This window comes from Taudactylus pleione, unplaced genomic scaffold, assembly GCF_031769625.1.
Source record: "Taudactylus pleione unplaced genomic scaffold, aTauple2 ptg000128l, whole genome shotgun sequence".
NCBI classification, from domain to species: domain Eukaryota; kingdom Metazoa; phylum Chordata; class Amphibia; order Anura; family Myobatrachidae; genus Taudactylus; species Taudactylus pleione.
In genome coordinates this window covers 2,163,815-2,182,702 of record NW_028284530.1, presented here as the reverse complement: position 1 = coordinate 2,182,702, position 18,888 = coordinate 2,163,815, and the positions used below count along the sequence as shown (strand labels likewise).

The 18,888-nt window shown below is 42.3% G+C and overlaps 1 protein-coding gene across 3 annotated transcripts in view; it reads left to right on the top strand.

Moving 5' to 3' along the window:
* Nucleotides 1-2,357: 2,357 nt before the first annotated feature.
* The window catches only part of TASOR (transcription activation suppressor), a 97,098-nt gene continuing 80,567 nt past the window's right edge, over nucleotides 2,358-18,888 (top strand). For 2 of the 3 annotated variants that reach the window (XM_088472671.1, XM_088472670.1), the window contains exons 1-3: nucleotides 2,361-2,882; nucleotides 6,798-6,940; nucleotides 7,348-7,440. In XM_088472671.1, coding sequence (XP_088328797.1) covers nucleotides 2,582-2,882; nucleotides 6,798-6,940; nucleotides 7,348-7,440 — 537 coding nt within the window. In that variant the 5' untranslated portion in view covers nucleotides 2,361-2,581. Of the gene's footprint in view, nucleotides 2,883-6,797; nucleotides 6,941-7,347; nucleotides 7,441-18,888 lie in introns of all 3 variants that reach the window. The other variant, XM_088472672.1, reaches the window with a different exon arrangement.

Genomic DNA, 18,888 nt, shown 5'->3' with positions numbered 1-18,888 from the left:
AAAAACATGCAATACTTTTAAATTATGAGTATGCCGCTCTTGACACAGTGATTGAGCTGCGCAGGGTCCTGCTTTGCGTCCACTGATGCTTTTCTGTATTTTTCATTCTCTCCCAAATGTATTTTGTTCCCTCATCCAGTGTCCAATTTGTTCATACTGTCCTTACCTCCCAGCCAACAGTGCTGTTCACAAAAGGGAAGAGCTCTTGAACAGCTGGAGAAGCTTGATGGACATCTAGCCTTTCTCAAGAAGCAGATAAGAGAAACCCTGAAAGAAAAAGTAGACCAAATTCAAATCACAATGAGTCCTCCATTTCAAGTAGCTCTTGTATAATTAACATGTACAAAGTATACAAAATAGTTACTCTGTGAAGACACCTAGCCATAGTTTCTGAACATGTAGAAATATCCAAGGCCCAACATTTCTAACTCAGAACATTACAAAAGGACAGTATATTATTCCCTTTGTTGGTAGTGCACTCCTTACCCAATGTTGAAAAGGTTATTTGGTGTGCCATTACTGGATATATGAAAAAGAAATTACTTTTTTACTTTGAGTGAATGCCAAAGACACTGCCAAACCATCCTTTACACTAAAAACGGTTTCTCTGGGTTCTGTGAGATGAAAATATGCAAGAGTGGAAACAATTTATTGGTCGCTTTAAAAGTTAACATATGAATTAAATTTCATGTGGTCACATTTTACACTAACCATTCTGCCGATTATGTGAAGACAATCCACCGCTCCTCTGCTTCACTCCAGATTATTCGAGCCACCGCTGATGACCCATCACCAAATGGCGCACAGAAAGTTATATGCCTGTCTGCCCACAGCTGTCATTAAGTTTTTATACTCTTGTTCTTATGAATATTTTGAAATGTATAGGAGCATAAGCAGTAGAGGATACGCCTGATCTTAGTGAAGAAACTGAGGTTCCAGAGTAAAAAGCCTGCACCTTCTTCAGTTAAGGTGCCAGGATCTTGTAGCCCAACATGTGTTGGGGGTGGGATACGGACAAGGAGTTCCTCAGCATATTCTGTAGCTTATTAAGCACTTCGTAAGCAAAAGTAGATTGAAAACATGAGTTTTAGAAGTTAATGCACAATATTCCCACGCTTTCACCTGCAAGCTTTCGGTGCTTGTAGTTCACCATCACATACCCTCCAACATTTCACATCTAGAATCCGATACAAGGGCGTGGCAAATGATAAAGGGGGCATGTCCTCTGGTACTGTACCTGGGGTCCGGAAGCAGCCAGTACAGGCTGGTTGAACTTCTGTACAGACTACATTGCAGAGAACCTGGGGAAGAGGAGCAGAGCCGCATGTCACTCAACAGCGCTGCTATAAGAATTGGGAACTCAGTACAAACGGTACAGCCCGTTTGCTGGTACAGACCATTAAAAAAAAACAAAAAAAAAAAACAGTACTTTACCGGCTAAAACGGTAGAGTTGAAAGATATGCCATCATGTTTTTTCAAAAAAGACATGTTGAAAAGGCAGCAAATGTGCAATTACTGATTGTATTTTACCAAAATATGCCTACAGGAACAGTACTTGAAAAGGCATTGTGAAAAATTATATATAAAAATGTGGTTTTTTTACCATTTCAATACTATGGCAGAGTAAAAAAACAAAATATTCAGCTATTGTTCCGATTATGCCCACTCAGTCATTGTTCTGTTTATAGCTGCCACATTTACACTGCAAATACCTCCCAACCTGCGAAGATGCGACATCAGAACAGTGGAACCGCCCATAATGCTCTCAAACAACGGAATTGGGACTCTGCCCCAAGCCGTCCCGCCGAAAATTGTGGAGGTAGATACAGCATGCTGCACCACGCAGTCAGTGTAATACAAAACAAAATCTATGTATTCAAATGCATACATCTGCAAAGCCGCGGGGTATATTACCGCAACATTTGACTTAGTACTATCCTCTGCAAACAGCTGTCACTAAGCTGTTCAGATCTCGATACGCTGAGGTATAAGAAAACCAGCGCCATCTCTCCCAGCGCCGCCATGACCAGATCGTGCCGCGCTAAACACCAAAGCAAACAGGCGAGATATTACTAGGTAATATAAACGCAAAAAAAAAAAGTTCAAAGCGAGTCGGTGCGTTCGTAACAGTCAAGAGATCTACGTAAGGAGGCAAGAGACCGATTAACACGCCCGCAGCAACGCATATTCTAGCTCTGTCTAACTGAAAAAAAAGACAAGCCTCAAAATGGCGGCGGCTCGTCTCTCTCTCTGAGAGGAAATCTCTGCCTCATCTCTATTGGCCAGAGTTTGCCGAGCGGCGAGAGTCCATTTGTCAGGTCTCCAGTTGCCCCGCCCCGGGCTGTGTCGGAGAAGGAGGGGGGAAGGAGTGGAGAAATAATAAAGGCAGAGACGGGGAGACGACACGAAAGGAAAGGAGACGAGCAGTGAGAGAGAGCAGCCTGAAGAGAATGTGGCAGCCTCGCAGCGAACATTAGAGACCGACTCGTGCGCGCACACACACACACACACCAAGCGGTTAACGAGACCACACGCGGGGGGGAGCAACCGGGTGGCTGCGTGACGCTTTTGGTGTGGGTGATGTCACACGGCTCCGGGGAGAAAGAAGACGCCGAGGCGATGGAGGAAGAAAAGCCCGCCGCAGTCAGGGACTACAGCAGCGTGGGCGGTGGAAGCATGAGACTGGCAGCTGAAGAAGGAAGATTCGGTGCCTCACAAAATGGCGAACTGCTAGAGAAAATGCCGGGCTATAGGCGCAGGCACAGCAGCTTCACCGGCGAACAGTTGAAGGCTGAAAACAGCGGCGGGAAGGGGGTGACACCCCCGGATGAACCCCCCAGGAAGCGTTTTCAGATTCCGAGGAAAAGCAGGGAAAAGAAAGGTTGTCACCTCGTGTTAATCTCGCATACCATTGTGTATATACCATGATACCTTGCATGCCGCCTGACCGCTTGTGGAGGAAGTTGCGCGACTGCAATGCTCGAGGGGCCAGAGTAGACCTCTAGGGACCAGTGCACGCCCTACTTAATGGCGGCGGAGAGAAGATGTTTCGTTGCATCACTCGGGTTGCTGTAGCTAGTATCGATGCCACTCGTGTTACTTGTAGTTTTTACATGCCTACGTCATGGAACCGCAGTGGATCCGCGCAGTGGTTAAGCCCCGCCTACGCGTTGTAGCTCAACGCAGTTTGTAGCTTTCTCTTCTCAGTCGTTAGTTACAGCTATAGTTTGCCATGACTCAAAGTTGAGCCAATTATGGGGACGTGCTCATATACATATTAAGCCATTTAAGATCAAAGGCATGTCTAATATTTGACAGTTATCGCTTTTTGAGTTGGATAATTTGTAGTGTACTATTAAACTTTTAATTCTATATCAGTATACTGATTAGATAATTATTCCCTTGGCTCATTCTACTTTGAGAAATGTGTACATTATAATTGTGTCTTGAATTTTGGGCACAGTAATGTTTAAAAAATAAACGAGTGCATGCCTATGAAGAACTAGTGTATGACTTTGTTTAACTGAATTATGTATATTTGTGTTTTTAGGACCATTTAATAAGACCTTTTCTATTGTAGAATAAAGCTGTTAGCCTTTTGGGAACATATTATTTTGCATATGCTTGTGTCCCAATAGTATCATTGTTTACTAATTGTAAATAATTACAAGATCTTAATCTCCTAATATGTGTAATTGACAATAAATATAAGAAACCTGAGCTCTGCAATGGGATGTTTTTGAAAGCCCTTTTGGGAATCTACATGGTTGCTATTCAGTTAAATTTTTATTTGCCATGAAGCTTTTTTATTTAAAAAAAAAAAAATCACATCTTGCACCGATAATTGTACTCCCTTTTTTTTTGTTCTACAGCTGACAATTGTTAAGTGAAAGCAGCTGTATAGTAGACCTCCCCTTAAGGTTATTCAGTTTGCTCACGCCCTCAGCTTCTGTCTAAAGTGATGGGTGTTATTCAGTTGTTTGTGCCGTGTACACCCATTATGGTAGAGTATTTCCACTTCAGATATTGTACCTGGAAGTGATGTGTACTAAGGGCGGAAGTGCAGTTTCCTGCCCACACAGCCAAAAAAAAGAAAGTTAACCCCTTGTGGGCTCGCTTCGCTTGCCACGCTTCGGGCACAGTGGCTCGCTACGCTCGCCATATGGTTATGCCCACTTGGATGGTATGGAATGTTAGACACTGGCTGCTGACGTCATGGTCAATCTACGGAAGGGGATCTAGATATTACCTACACTCCCGAGGTAGCAAGCAGACAACCACCCGAAGTTGGGCTTTTGAGTGCCCTTGCTCATCACGCCCAGTAGTTTGCATGGGTTTGGCCACTCTGTGGCCAATTCTGCGTTTGGGTATGACACGTGTGATAATAGGTGCTCACCAGCATAACTATTGAATATTGGACGTCGGGCACCCAAAAACAATCAAATTCTCAGAATAAAATATGCCTATAAATTTTTTTGTATTTGGAAGTCAAATATAAAGTAAATTAAAACAGGAAAAAAAACAAAGAAGCAGATAGTTTATCATTTATTTAAATGTACATCACTGATCACATGGACATGCCTTTGATGATTCTCATGTCATTGTTAGACCTACATTTTTCAAGCGAATGAAAGTTATCACATTGACAGCTGACTACAAGTAAGCCTCTTTAAGGATGAATCATGGGGCAAACGCCTCTTGAGTTCAACAGGATATGGGGAGGTATCAATAAATAGTTTCTGTATGTATTGCATTATACTGAAATTACAGTACAATTACAAGTCTTCTGAAGCCATGTTCATTAGTGGTACATGATGCAGATAATTTTTTTCACTGTGAACCACTTTTATTTGTTTTGCAGGTAATGTTTTTAGTAATTTCCATTAATGTCCTCTATTTCAGTTAACAGCCCTGTTAATGGAGGAAGAGATTTCTGTGTTGACATGATGCACACATGGCAATTTCTGCCTAATAAGGCTACCCAAAAATGAGTACCATGATATGAGATAAAAGATGATCTGATTTAAGTCATGATTTTTTGGTGTCAATTAGGTGCAAGTTGGGTCCTGTGAGCCATTCTCACGGTGAACTCGTTCTGCAAATTACACTTGCAGTACAATTCCAAACTTATTGATTTTATTTTTTAGAGGAAATGCAGATTTGTTTTTTTGTGTGCGCATACCCCTGAGAAGGGGAAAAGGAAAGGAAAATATTTGGTACACTCCTTCCAATGAATAATCGTGCACTTGGAAGGTTTTAAATAGCATAATTGCCCAATAAAGATGTCTGTTTTCATGTAAATTTCTCTAAAAAGCTGTATGTGTTGTATTGATGAAAGAGAGGTTTTAGAACTTGCAGATGAGTGGAAAAAGTTTGTTCCAACTTTTTACAAAATTATATGAAAACACTGCAAAATTACTCTTACTGTATCCCAAGATGCTGGAAAGAAATTAATTTGCTGAAAAATACTGGCTATAATTTCTCAACCATTAATAAAAAGTGCAAAAGTCAGCCTCCAGTACTTTCCTTATGGCCACTAACAGCTTTTTATATGGTCCTATCTCAATTGTCACTTTCTAGGTGTCCAGGATGGTTTCTCCACTTTTTCATGCAATTCTCCCAGGTTGCATTTTGTAGATAAGTTGCATCATTCGATGTGAGTACCGGGAATTGGCATTTCTAATTGAATCTCTCATTTCTCGGGTGCACGCATTAATGCGTTGTGAGTTTCATTAAACAAGCTTGCTTTTGCAAACTTTCTAAGTGAATTGACCCTAAATTTGATTACAAATGAGTACAGGCTACATGTGTGTGGTGGTTTTATGGAGCAAACACCTAATTGCCATACAGGAAATCAATCATGTTGCTCTGCTGGCACTTTTGGACAGTTTAGGCAATCATTTTCAGTTAATAGAATGTTCATCTATACTTTTTTTTTTATTTTTTATTTCCCCTCCATTTTGATAAGCCATTTTGTCAACTTGGCACTAAACAGAATCAACACATTGGTATTTTCCTAGTGTTGGATGGGTTTACTCATATCTTTTCATAGGTTATTCTACATTAATGATTTAATAAGTATGCCTTGTCAAATTTGTTAATTCTGCAACCCAAATAGATCTACATTATCTTTTTAAACTAATTTAAAAACTGCGCTAAGAGAAATCATTCTACTCGTCTGGAAGTAAAAAAAGCAAACTGCACTGAGGGAAGAGCATAATAACTTTGTCAATGGCAAACCTTGAACTAACTGATAGACTCCACTAGCACAGTTAGCCCACTTGCAGTGTTTTCCATTAATGGCAATGATTACTCACCGTTCAGTTATTCTTTAGTCTACAACTCGACATATCTAGGCTCATGTTTCCGAATTTGTGCAGTTACTACTTTTGTGGTCGATTCTGTGACACATGCAAAGTATATTTTTATTTGTAAGACTGTCTTACAGTGTAAGGGAAAAGAGAGCCTGGGACTTAATAAATCAGATAATTTGGCTTTGCTTGGGCGTCTTTTTGGTCTGTAATGGTAGTTACATTTTTTATTTTTTTTTGTTCCTGAACTACAAATTAAAGCTTTAACACTCATCCATTTTTGTAAATTTGTGTACTTTGTCAATTGGTTTCCAAGGTGTTTCCTTGGTAAATGTATTCTGCAAAGTAAAACATAATAAAAGTCTTTCTATTTTTGTTGTGTGAATTTGAGTTATTTGATAAATATGCACACTTATACATTTTCTGATATTAAGTTTAAAATACATATCAAAAGTAACTTTTTATTTTTTTTCTTCATGTTTTAGCTCTTCAGTCAATTAGTACTGACTCACGGGAGTTTGACGAGATTTTCAACATTCTTCAGTCATCATTCTTGGATTTAAATTCTAAGATACATTTTACATACAAATCTGCCAGACTGGTTCATAATGAATTCTTGGAAAAAGAGGTCAGTGAGTATAGATTGATCATTCGTGGACTTTAGGGTTATGGATGCGTCAGTTAAAAACGTATAGAGAATTCATAATGGTGATTTACAGTCACTAGATTTTTGTTTTGGCAAATCAAGATTTAAAAAAAATTCATATAGAAAGGATTGATTCTTCAAATGTACTCTTTACCGTCGAATAGGAATTGGCAAGTCCACTCCAAAAGTCTTGTGACATTCAATAACGATAACTTGACCTATGTTGCATGCAGATCCTAGTATGCACATTTTAAAGATTTAAGTTATTGAACTATAGCACACTTGATATGTAGTTAAGTGTAGTTTGAAATCTTTGCCCCATAAATTTAAGGTTTGTGTTAACACCCAATCCTGTTTCCAATTCCACATTTTTATTTTTATTTTCTTAGTTCACTGAGAAAAGAAGACAATTGAAATTTGATGGTCGACTAGAAAAAGAACTTGTTGAATCTTATGCTTTTCTTTTGGTTGATGAAGAGCAGGTAAGGCAGACGGGCAGTGGCTAATTCTGTCTTTGAAGACTTCCATTTTAGCATTACACAGTATATGCACTTTGGATCATGGGAACAAAATACTTTTCCAAAGCTTTCATTTAGTAAGCATTTTTAAAACCCTGTAAGTAACTTATTGTTCATAGTAGTTTAGATCTCTCAAATATTTTCATCTACCTTCTAACGAAATATCCTGTACATTTTGTCTTGGCATTCACAAAGGCTTTATTGGAATATATTTGATAACGGAAATGAACAAAGCTTGTGTCTTCTGTAATTTGCCATTTGGAAAATTGCTAAATTTTGCTACTTGGTTGCTTTCTATTTGTTTTTTCTGTTCTGGCCATTCTACCACAAGTCCAAATATTCACCATGGTTTAGTTTTGGCTGAATACTTAACCAAAATCCAATTATTATGGTGAATGTATACTGTGATCAGTACATTAATTTATAGAAATCATTGCCACATTGGTTTAAAAGGGAATGTGTGCCTATTGGAATACTGTTTAAAGGGTTTTGTCATTCTTTTGACTTCTCTAGAGGTTTAGTATTCTATAACCATACTAAAAAAAATCTTGACACGATTTCTTCAAAATGACTTTCAATGTAACACATGGTTTTTAGAAAAGCACTCTATAACAGGGAAAATTCAGTTTGTCTACTAAAAGTGCGTATCTAGATCGTTTTCTTTGCTTTCCTTAATCACTATTGTTATATGAAACCGAAAAGAAACCGTAGTGCAAAACCTTTAAACAATTTAAATATTTACTATTCCTGAACACTCACATTTAAAAGATAACTGGCATATCAATCCAAGTAACATGGAAAATTCCTGTGCAAAAGTTCCGGAAACCTGCAGTTTGTCCAGATAGGTGTCCAACTATTCCAAAGACAAGCTCAATTCCAGAGGTCCTTTTCACCGACTTAACGTGTTACGTACCAGTATGGTTCTATATCAGAAGCTTGGTTCGAAACGCGTCACACTACACCATCTGTAAATATTGTAATCTGATCCAGTGGAAAAGTGGTGTTAACACGTTTAAAAGGCATCTGACCATGTGGACTTATCCATTGGAAGGTTTCATTGCTTTCTTAACTTCATTTTAAGTCCAAGGCTTATTTAAATTAGTTTGGTGTGGAAGCTAAGGTTGGGTAGTTTCAGATATTTAAGAAGTTATTTTTGATTTTTCTGTTGGTGGTTTAGGCATTCTTTTAGATTTGCAGTGTAGTGTAGGATTAACATGTTGGTAACATTCATAGTTAGAGGTACTATATTCATTATTGGCTAACTCCTGGGAATCTGTTTATAGCATGTTGGCCTCTAAGATTTTGGGCAACATGTTTGAGTTTTTGACTTTTATGCTTTGAATTTCTGATGTAGGCAGAAAAACGCTTTGTAACTTGGACAGTGAGTTTTTCTTTAGTGCCTCTCTACCATTTTCTGATGGGATTATTTAATACTGAGTTTCTAAGACTGGAAAACAGTTTGCCAGGTTCTCTGGTTTCCCCATAGTTACTCTTAAGTACACTATGTAGACAAGTGCTTGGACACCCCTGCTTTTCAGCTGATTTTGGCATGGTTGTAATGCATGGTCACATTAACTCTGAGAAGTATAGAGTTCTCGATAAGTCTGTGCTCCCTACATTGTCAGTTTTACGGAAACCACAAATGGTTTTTATCAGGACACCTGTCATGTTTCCAGAAAATTCGGTAACCCAGATGGACTGGCCAGCTCAGAGTACAGAACTTAAGCCCATTGAGAACCTCTGGGATGAATTGGAGCGACAGGTGCATTCTAGGCCGACTCGATCTTCAGTGTCACAGTTGGTCACTGTTCTTAAGGCGGAATGGCAAAACCTACCGTCTGCTTTTGTCCAGGAACTTGTGGACAGTTTGCCAAGGAGGGTGTCTGCAGTAATCACTGCATGTGATGGACCTACAAAGTACTGATGTCAATAAAATCTTGTTGAGATATTTGCTGTCGGTGTCCAATCACTCGTCTACATAGTGTATATAAACAGAAAAGATAAATGGATGTCTTCTGGAGCGTTGGTGTGAAAGTAGTGACTTAGTCAGACCACGTTATGTATAGTAGGACTTTAAATAGTTCCTCTACCAAAGCACTTAAATTAATCAGTCACTATCAATCAATGGGGCAGGTTCAATTCAGAGTGAGTTGAATAGCGCCGGGAAGTTGGTCCTGGAGCTATTCAATTCCTCACACTTTTTAGTCTGGCAATTGACAGTTAAGTCGTAGAATGCTGGTTGTTGTGAATTAAACTGAGTTTTTAGTTACGAGAACCGACATTCTCCAACTAAAGTGCGGGCCACGAGTCTGTTAGCACCGCGCTAAGCCGGAAAACAGCCTTGCAGCTGACACTTTAGTCCGATTTCTTGCCCCCACAGGAGAGTGCAAGAAAAAACCATTTAGTCGCCCTAACAGCGCACTGAATTGATTAGCCCCAGGAGCTCCCTCCCGATGATATTACCAGTGCTCCGAATTGAATCGCCCCCTATATGTATGTGTTATTGGCTGCTTAAGTGTATGTGTTGTCCCTGACACTTGTATTGTCCTCCAACCACATAACTGACAATTTTTTTTTCTAGAAAACCGCTCAAATTGTCATGTTTTTTTTATTTAACAGTATATATAATTTTTTTTTCATATGTTTGTTTTACTGACTCAGAAGCAGTTTCAACAGTCAATACAAGACACAGTATCTATTAGATGAGGACAAATAAAAAGGATGAATTTATCACCGTTAACAAGTGACAAGACAACATATTAATAAACCAAACGCATCTTGTGCAAAGAAAAATAAATGAAGAAATAAAAATCACTCAGTACAAAAAAACAAAATAGATAGGTAAAGAATATAAAGCATAAAAACATTATATATATATATATATATATATATATATATATATATATATATAATATTTATTTTAATCCATATCAAACGGCACTCAAAGCTGGATGAAAACAGGTTGAAGGTCCCTGGTGCCCTCCGTCAGAGACCAACTCCAACCGGTCACAATATACAATCCAAATCGGCGGCACTCGGGTAAGAAAAAAATGTCTCAACTCAGGGGTATATTACCAACGTTTTGGAGCCTTTTATTGCTCCATCATGATGGAGCAATAAAAGGCTCCGAAACGTTGGTAATATACCCCTGGGTTGAGACGTTTTTTCTACCTGAGTGCCGCCGATTTGGATTGTGTGTGTGTGTGTGTGTGTGTGTGTGTATATGTGTGTGTGTATATATATATATATATATATATATATATATATATATATATATATATATATATATAATGTGTGTGTGTGTTTTGCACCTCCATCCCCTCATGTTTATATGCCCCCATTATAAAATAACTTCCCACCCCCCATTGGCAATGGACCTCCTGGTGGTCATAAATCCTAATAACATTACCTCCCCACCCCCTTAATAGTAAAAAAAAATAAAATCCCTCGACGACGAGTGAATAGATGAGCCCAGCATTATTCGCATATATTTATGTGGCTCCGCAAGTGTTCCGCAGCGCCTTATAAAGTACATAAACAAATAGGTGACCAGCGACCTACAGTATAGTACTATACAATGCAGGACAAGGACATGGATAATATACATTGCTACATTAGCGACCAGAACACCCACATAAGCAACCAAGTGTTAGGTGCTCTAGTGGGGGAGTAAGAAGTAGATTAAAGTAAGGAGAAGCACAAGCGGGTAGAGGGCCCTGCTCGGAAGAACTTAGTCTAAATCTCTTAAGTACTGGGAATGCCTCCTACAGTGATGAAAAGGGAGGGCGTCTCTAGTTCATGCCCCTTTCCTGAGTGACCATGCCCCTTTTTTTGGGCACGCACTGCAGTGGCCTTTTTATGACAGCCTGCCAGCCCTAGAGTGAACACTACATATTGTATTTTACCCACCCTCAAATTATACAAGATTCTCTCCCCCCCCCCCCCCCCCCCCCCATAGTCAAAAATTAGCTTCCAACAAGTCACTCACATTTCTTCCCTGTTAGAGCTGTTTGGGACTGTGGTAGATGCTGTTATTGTAAAGAGGAGATGTTTGAGAGCTTTATGGACTTGATTTACATGACCAAGCAGCAGCACACAAGCATCAGATCAATATGTGCAATGGCTAACGTCTGATGCCTTGGGACTATTGATCAATAGAATGTGTTCTCTGAAGTGATTGCATTTTACCATTTGGCGGTTTTGCTTCCTAGCCGAATGCAAACTGTAAAAGATTGATAGAGAAATAATTAAGGTCTGGGGCAGTTTTTCATGATTTGGCCTGGACTCGCTGATTTTAGCAAAAGGGCATTTTAATGACATTCTAGAGCATTTTAGTGCTTCCAACTTTATGGTAAGAGTTTGGAGGAAGGCCCTATTTTTTCCCTTTTTCCATGACCATCCCCTGTTCAAACTGAGGTCCGTGGAAAAACTTAGATGGCCTGCACAGGCGCCATTAAACACCTTTGGTATAAATCAGAACGTTGCCTGACCTCACTAGGCTCTTTTGGCTGAATGGAAGCAAATCCCCAGCATTCGTGTTCCAAAAGTTAGTGGATGCCAGGCAGGAGTGGAAACTGTCATAGCAGCATAGAGGTGACGATCTCCTTACTAATGCCCAATGAAAACTGAATAAAGTGTGAAAGCTGCAGTCTTAAATTTTTTTAATAAGGGGCCAAATATATACATCATGGTTCATACTAGAGCAGACTTGGCGGAACCCCCTAGTCCAAGGAGGATAGAGTCAGCTAATGTTGAGATTCCATTGGAACCTCTCACTAATTTAACACTAGCAAAACAAGCAATAATATACCTCCTATGTGTACCTATGTGCACTTACCAGTAATTAAATCTCCCCCCAGAAGTTTCCTATTAAGTTACTCAGCTAAATTTTCTGATTTTCAGAATTTTTACGTTTTTCTTTAGGGACCAGAGGGAGATATTGGGGTGTAGGTGGGACCTGGAGGAGCGAACAGTAAAGCTTTTCAATCCCAGGATGCTCCGGTACTCCCTCCCCCTATACCCCCGCCCACAGCCTGAGGGCACTTCAGTTTCGTTGGTGTGCAGCGGGAGCTGGATCGCCATTATAACAATGCTGCATTAAGCAGCCCAAGCCTTTATTTTGATTTATTTTATTTTCTACTTTTACTATAACGGGCGCGCAGCACCAAACTGTCCTCGGGACTTATGTGCCGCCGCCCCTTCACTCCATGATGGTGCCATGTCACCAAGCCTGTGCTAGGTACTCCTGGCGAGGCTTCGACGGGGGCTAGCTAGTAGGCTCCCCAGACTCCAGCCTGGAATTCAGGGGACAGGTAAGGCGGGGATCCGCATTACCTCTGGTCTTAGGAGACAGACCCGGAGGTGCTGATGTGGACACTGGTGGGGGGGACCCGGTGGTTAACATCTGCAGGGGGAGAAGGTGCTCTCCCTGCAGCCACTCCCCCAGCCCAGGATGCTGTTCCACAGCGGTCCTAGTGTTCCCTGAGCTGCTCCTCCGTCTCCTTCAGAGACACGCGGCAGCCATTTTATGCAAGCAAGTCTCTGGGAACGCTGGGTCCAGTCTCCCTGTATACCTCTCCCACGGTCCAGGTCATACAGCGCTATATCCTACTATCCACTGTGGTCTGTGTAGTTGATTTTAGTGCCCATTGCAGACGTGATTTTTTTTCTGTGTTTGTATGTGTATCTCCTTACTGTCTGCATATATCTTTTCCTTTATTCTACTATACGCTGAACATACTAAGGTATAGGGGGTTAATTGTACCTCACATATCCTATATAATTATGAGGGCTATCACATACTATATAGCACAGTTGCACACCACACTGTGCCATGTTACACATACTGCAGGGTGTTCACTGCACTGTATTTTATTCTTGTGGCTATATCTGGCAGAGGAAAGAACAAACAGCCTGATGCTGCTCCTACTCTGGTGTCTTGTAAGTCCTGCTCAGTGGGCTTAGCCCAAGAGGACCTCATTCAGGATGGTCTTTGTACTAATTGTTACACAGCCCCAGGCCCCAACCCCTGTGTCTCTCTGTCAGTACCCACCATGGGCTGCCTTTTCACAGATGCTGGCAAAACGTGCGGACCACATAACTGTCCCAGTGGTAGCTTCCCCCTGTAGGATAACCACAGCAGGTACTCCCTGTAAATCCTTTGCCTTCCCCATAGGTAGACGTACAGTCTACCTCAGTACAGAGTATGGCTAATACCTCTACTGTTTTTCAGCAAATGCTGCAAAAAGAAAAGCAGTTACCTACTAAGCTTACTAAACATGCTATGTTTTCCCAGTCCACACAGTTATCTGATTCTGGTACATCTGGGGAGGCAGAAATCGCAGACCTCTCTCAATCTGAATCCGGCTCAGGAGAAGAGGAGCTTCCCTCTAAAATATACCTGCTCTTGTGAGCGCTGTTAACTATTAATTATTATTACAAATAGAAGAGGATGAACCCGCTCCTAATAATAAACACATATTCTTTAAATGACAAAGTTTTTCCAGAGTTTCCTCACTTTGACCTGCTATCTGATCACGTGTGAAACTTGGAATGTGCCCTGTAAAAGGTTTCAAATTCCAAAACTGTTCAGTTCCTTTTACCCTCTTCCAGCTACTGATTGTACTAAATGAGAAGTTTCCCCAGCAGTGGATGCTCATGTAACACGTCTGGTTAAAAATGCCACATTACCCATTCATACTGCAACTCCCTTGAAGGAGACTACAGATAGATGTATAGAAGCTTGTAATAAATCCATATACTCTTACAGGAGCTATTACTCGTCCTGCTACGGCCGGGGTGGCAAAAGTAATTGAGAGTTGGACAAAGGGGTGTCTACCTTATTCTGGTGACATCCTATTTGGTCCAGAATTGGAAAAAATTGTGACTACCTTGACAGCTTCAAAGACTGCGTTCTTGCCTTCTGCATATAATTCAAAGCCGTGGACGTTATCCTTTCAGTCCTTTTGCCCTCGAGGAAAAGCCAAGGGTCAGGCCTTTCCACGACAGCCGACATCAGCCAAGGCCTCCAAGCCTAGGGCCAAACAGGCCTGGGCTACTAGATGTCCACCTGTCAAGTCTGAGGACAGGGTGGACCTCTCCCTGGGGGCCCCAAGGGTGGGAGGCCTACTTCTTAAATTCGCCCAGGTTTGGCATCAAACTACGTCGGATGCCTGGGTAAGGAAAGTGGTCTCCCACGGATACGACCCCCACCCCCCCAGCAGTTATTTTGCACAGGACCTCCATCGGACCCAAACAGGGCCCTGCTGCTCCAAACAGCCATTCAGTCTTTACTGAATTCAGGAGTAATAATCGGATCCCCTCTTCACAACGGGGCAAGGGCTATTATTCTACCCTTTTCTTAGTTCAGAAGCCCAGTAGGTCTCATCGGCCTATCCTCAACCTCAAATCTCTAAACAAGTTTATTAGGGTGCCCAGGTTTCGTATGGAAACCCTCCATTCCATTATCCTAGCTATGGTGCCTGAGGATTTTATGGTATCTAGACATTCAGGGCGCTTACCTACATGTACCTATAGTGTCTTTTCATTAACAATACCTCCGGTTTGCTATACTACAGCAACATTACCAATTTCAGGCTCTACCGTTCACCCTTTCAGCGCCCCCCAGGTCTTTACGAAGATCATGGCAGTTATGGCAGCCTCTCTTCGTCAAGGGATCAGACTGCTTCCATACTTGGGCTACCTCTTGCTGTTGGCCAGTTCCACAGAGACTCACCACCATCTGCAGATAACCATTGCCTTTCTTCAAATGCATGGTTGGCTGATCAACTGGAAGAAATCTTCCCTAACACCCTCTCAAAGGATGGAACATTTGGGAGGATGGTATGGCGGACAATATTTCAGCAATCCAGCTCAAACTACGCAGACTGCTCCACAATCGCAGTGTGTCAATTCACTCTGCAATGCAGGCCTTGGGATCAGTGATGTCCACCTTCGACTAGGTGGAGTTCGCCCAGTTTCACTCCAGGCCCCTACAATACCTGATCCTCTCCAGGTGGAACAGGCTACCCCATCTGCTCAAATACCAGATGATAGGCCTCCCCCCAGAGGTTCGCCTGTCCCTTGCCTCGTGGCTAAAGAATTCCCGTTTGAGCAAGGGTCGTCCCTGTTAGATCCCGGACTGGGCTCTCCTTGCCATGGACGCCAGCACTCCTTCCAGAGCCGATGGTCCCCAGTCGAGGCAGTGTTACCAATCAACATCCTGCAACTTCGAGTCATCTACAAAGTTCTCACTCTGGCTCAGAATATTCTGAAAAACGTGCCAGTACAAGTACTGTCCGACAGCGCCACATCTGTAGCCTACCTCAATAACCAAGGGGGCACTCGAAGGCAGTCAGCAATGACAGAAGTGTCCCGCATTCTCACACGGGCCGAACGCAATCTCCCAGCCATCTCCACAGTGTTCACCCCGGAGATTCTCAATTGGGAAACTGATTTCCTCAGCCGTCACGATGTGCATGGACTCTACATTCAGAAGTCTTTCAGCTTCTAGTGGACAAATGGTGTTTTCCGGAGGTGGATCTCATGGCCTCGACACAACGGCAAGCTTCCAGTTTATGTAGCCAGAACAAAGGACTTCGACGCGGCCTTCATAGACGCATTGTTAGTGAATTGGAACTTCCATTTGGCATATCTCTTCCCTCCAATGTCCCTGCTTCCTCGAGTGCTACGAAAGTTCCGACAGGAGGGGGGCACAGTCCTGTTCATAGCTCCGGCTTGGCCCAGACGTCATTGGTACTCCGATCATCAAGGGCTCTCCATAGACGTTCCTCTTCAGCTTCCTCTATGAGTAGACCTTTTGTTTCAGGGTCCATGTCTACATCTGGTCCTAGCCTGTCTGTCTTTAACGGCTTGGCTCTTGAGACATCCCTCCTAACGGCTAAGAGTTTCTCCAGCTCTGTGGTCCACCATGCTCGGAGCGCGCAAACCTACCTCAGCCAGGATTTACCACAGAATTTGGCATTCATATTTCCAATGGTGTGCTCCAAGAAACTGACCCGCAGGTTTTTAAGGTTTCTCAAACTCTTGCCTTTCTTCAGGCTGGATTGGAACTAGGCCTCTGCCTAGCATCTCTGTAAGTGCAGGTCTCTGGTTTGTCTATCTGGTTTCTGCGCAGAATTGCTACTATACCTGATGTTCACACCTTCATGCAAGGTGTTCTACGTATACAACCTCCCTTTGTCCCTTATGTGGCTCCATGGGATTTGTCAGTGCTGTTCCAAGCACTTCAGGAACCTCCATTTGAACGCCTGGAATCAGTGGATGTGAAGTGGCTCACTGCAAAGACTGTCTGGCTATAGCATCTGCCAGTAGGGTATCTGATGTAGGAGCGCTTTTATGTTGCTCCCCCTTTTTAATATTTCATCAGGACAGGGCTGTTCTTTGAGCACGCCCAGGCTTCCTTCCCAAGGTGGCTTCTTGCTTCCACCCGAGTGAGGAAATCATGGTTCCGGCCTTTAAATTACCAGACCTCTTGGCAGGTGTGGTCCATGCTCTGAAGATCTACGTGGACTGTACTACTTCCATCAGGAAATCGGACTCCCTCTTTGTCCTATATAGATTCCACAAGAAGAGATGGCCAGCTAACACTCTGGCCAGATGGATTCGCATGACCATTTCATAGGCTTACAAACAGACTGGCATTCCTGTACTGGCTACAGTATCTGCTTAAACTACTCGCTCTGTGGGCCCGGCGTGGCGCCTCAGCTGAACAGCTATGTAAGGCGGCCACCAGGTCTTCTGTCCACACCTTCTTTAGGTTTTATGCCTATAATACATTTGCCTCTCAATATGCTTCCTTCGGGCGTAGGGTTCTCCTATCATCTCAGGAGCGTCATCCCAATGTCTCCCTGTAGAGCCCTATGCACTCTGAAGAAAAAAAGGAGTTATGGTAAAACTTACCTTTGTTGACTTTCTTTATAGTCCATAGGATCCACAGGGCACCCGCCCTGACGGTCCTAGCTTCTATGGGTTTCTTCTCCTGGTCACTTGTTTCCTTCTCTGTGTGAGAGTGTGATTACTCAGTGTACCAGTCTTCCTTCTCTCCTATCCTACTCCTGCCTTGGGCTTGTTAACAAAACTGAAGTGCCCTCAGTCTGTGGACGGGGTATAGGGGAAGGACCAGAGCATCCTGGGATTGAAAAGCTTTGCTGTTGGTGTCCGGTCCTCCCAGGTCCCACTTACATCCCAATGTCTCCCTGTGGACCATATGGACTTAGAATAAAGAGAGTTAACAAAGGTAAGTTCTACCATAATGCTACTTCATACCTTTGCTTCAATTATGTGGTGATGGACATAGTTGTCTCTGGTTGTTCACCAACATTTGTTTTGCTGATCACACTGAGAAGAGGAGGGGAAAGGAGAGGCCTGATAAGCGGAAGGTGAGGATGGAGAAGGTGGGGATACTAAAGGACAGTGGGTTTAGTAGCAGACGTGAGTGGGGACAGATAGGATGACCTTATGCTGGGACTTGTAGTTCCACAGCAGATAGCGCACTGGTAACCTGCAGTGTCTCTGCATAAGAAAATATTTATTCATATCTGGTACAGGTCACAAATTACAGTATTTTTGCAGGAGCACAAACATTCAGAGTTCCCACTCTTGCTTATTGTACTTTTACAGTCCGTTCTTGCCTACAGAGGAAGGAGGTGGAGCACTACACTTCATCCTTATTAATCGGCATGCTGTTCCCCACACGACTGTCGGGCAGGGTCCAACTCGCAGAGGAGGGACTGGTGGGGGTGGAGCCAGATATGCATGGCAACTGCATTATTGCACAGTGCGGTAGCCTGTTCCCTGCTCTGTGTACATGGCCATGCGCTGTAGCTAAAGCAGCGCACGGCACAGCCTACTAATTTTCCGGCCCAAATCATTTGATTTGATTTGGGAACTGACTGGACCTCCTGGGTGCGGCACACCTGTAAGGGTGTTGCGGCACACAGTTTTGGGAAACTCTGTACTAGAATCTGTAAACTACCATCGGTTACAAAGTAAATTGAGTTTCTTTGTAAAATGGATCTTGGATTTAAAGAATTTCTTCCAAACGGTAATTTTAGACTATTTGAAATGTTAGCTTTCAATCTAATAAGTTACAGTTTAGATAGTTTGATACATATTAGATGGGAAAGGTGGCCTTTGTGTTTGGCAAGGTAACTAGTAAGTTGTGATGACATCTACCTTTTAGCCTATGTACTTCTAATCTAAATTTTTTTATTTAGAATTAATTTCCCAAAAAATATATAATCTGTGGAACAGGATGTTGCCAATGCGTGACTAGTTTATTCCTATAGCAAAGTGTTTACAGGAAGGAACAGTGTAAGGCTAAGTTCACATAGGTGTTAGGGCTTCCATGTTAACTATGCAACATAAGAACAGTAAGTTGTACTAATTATA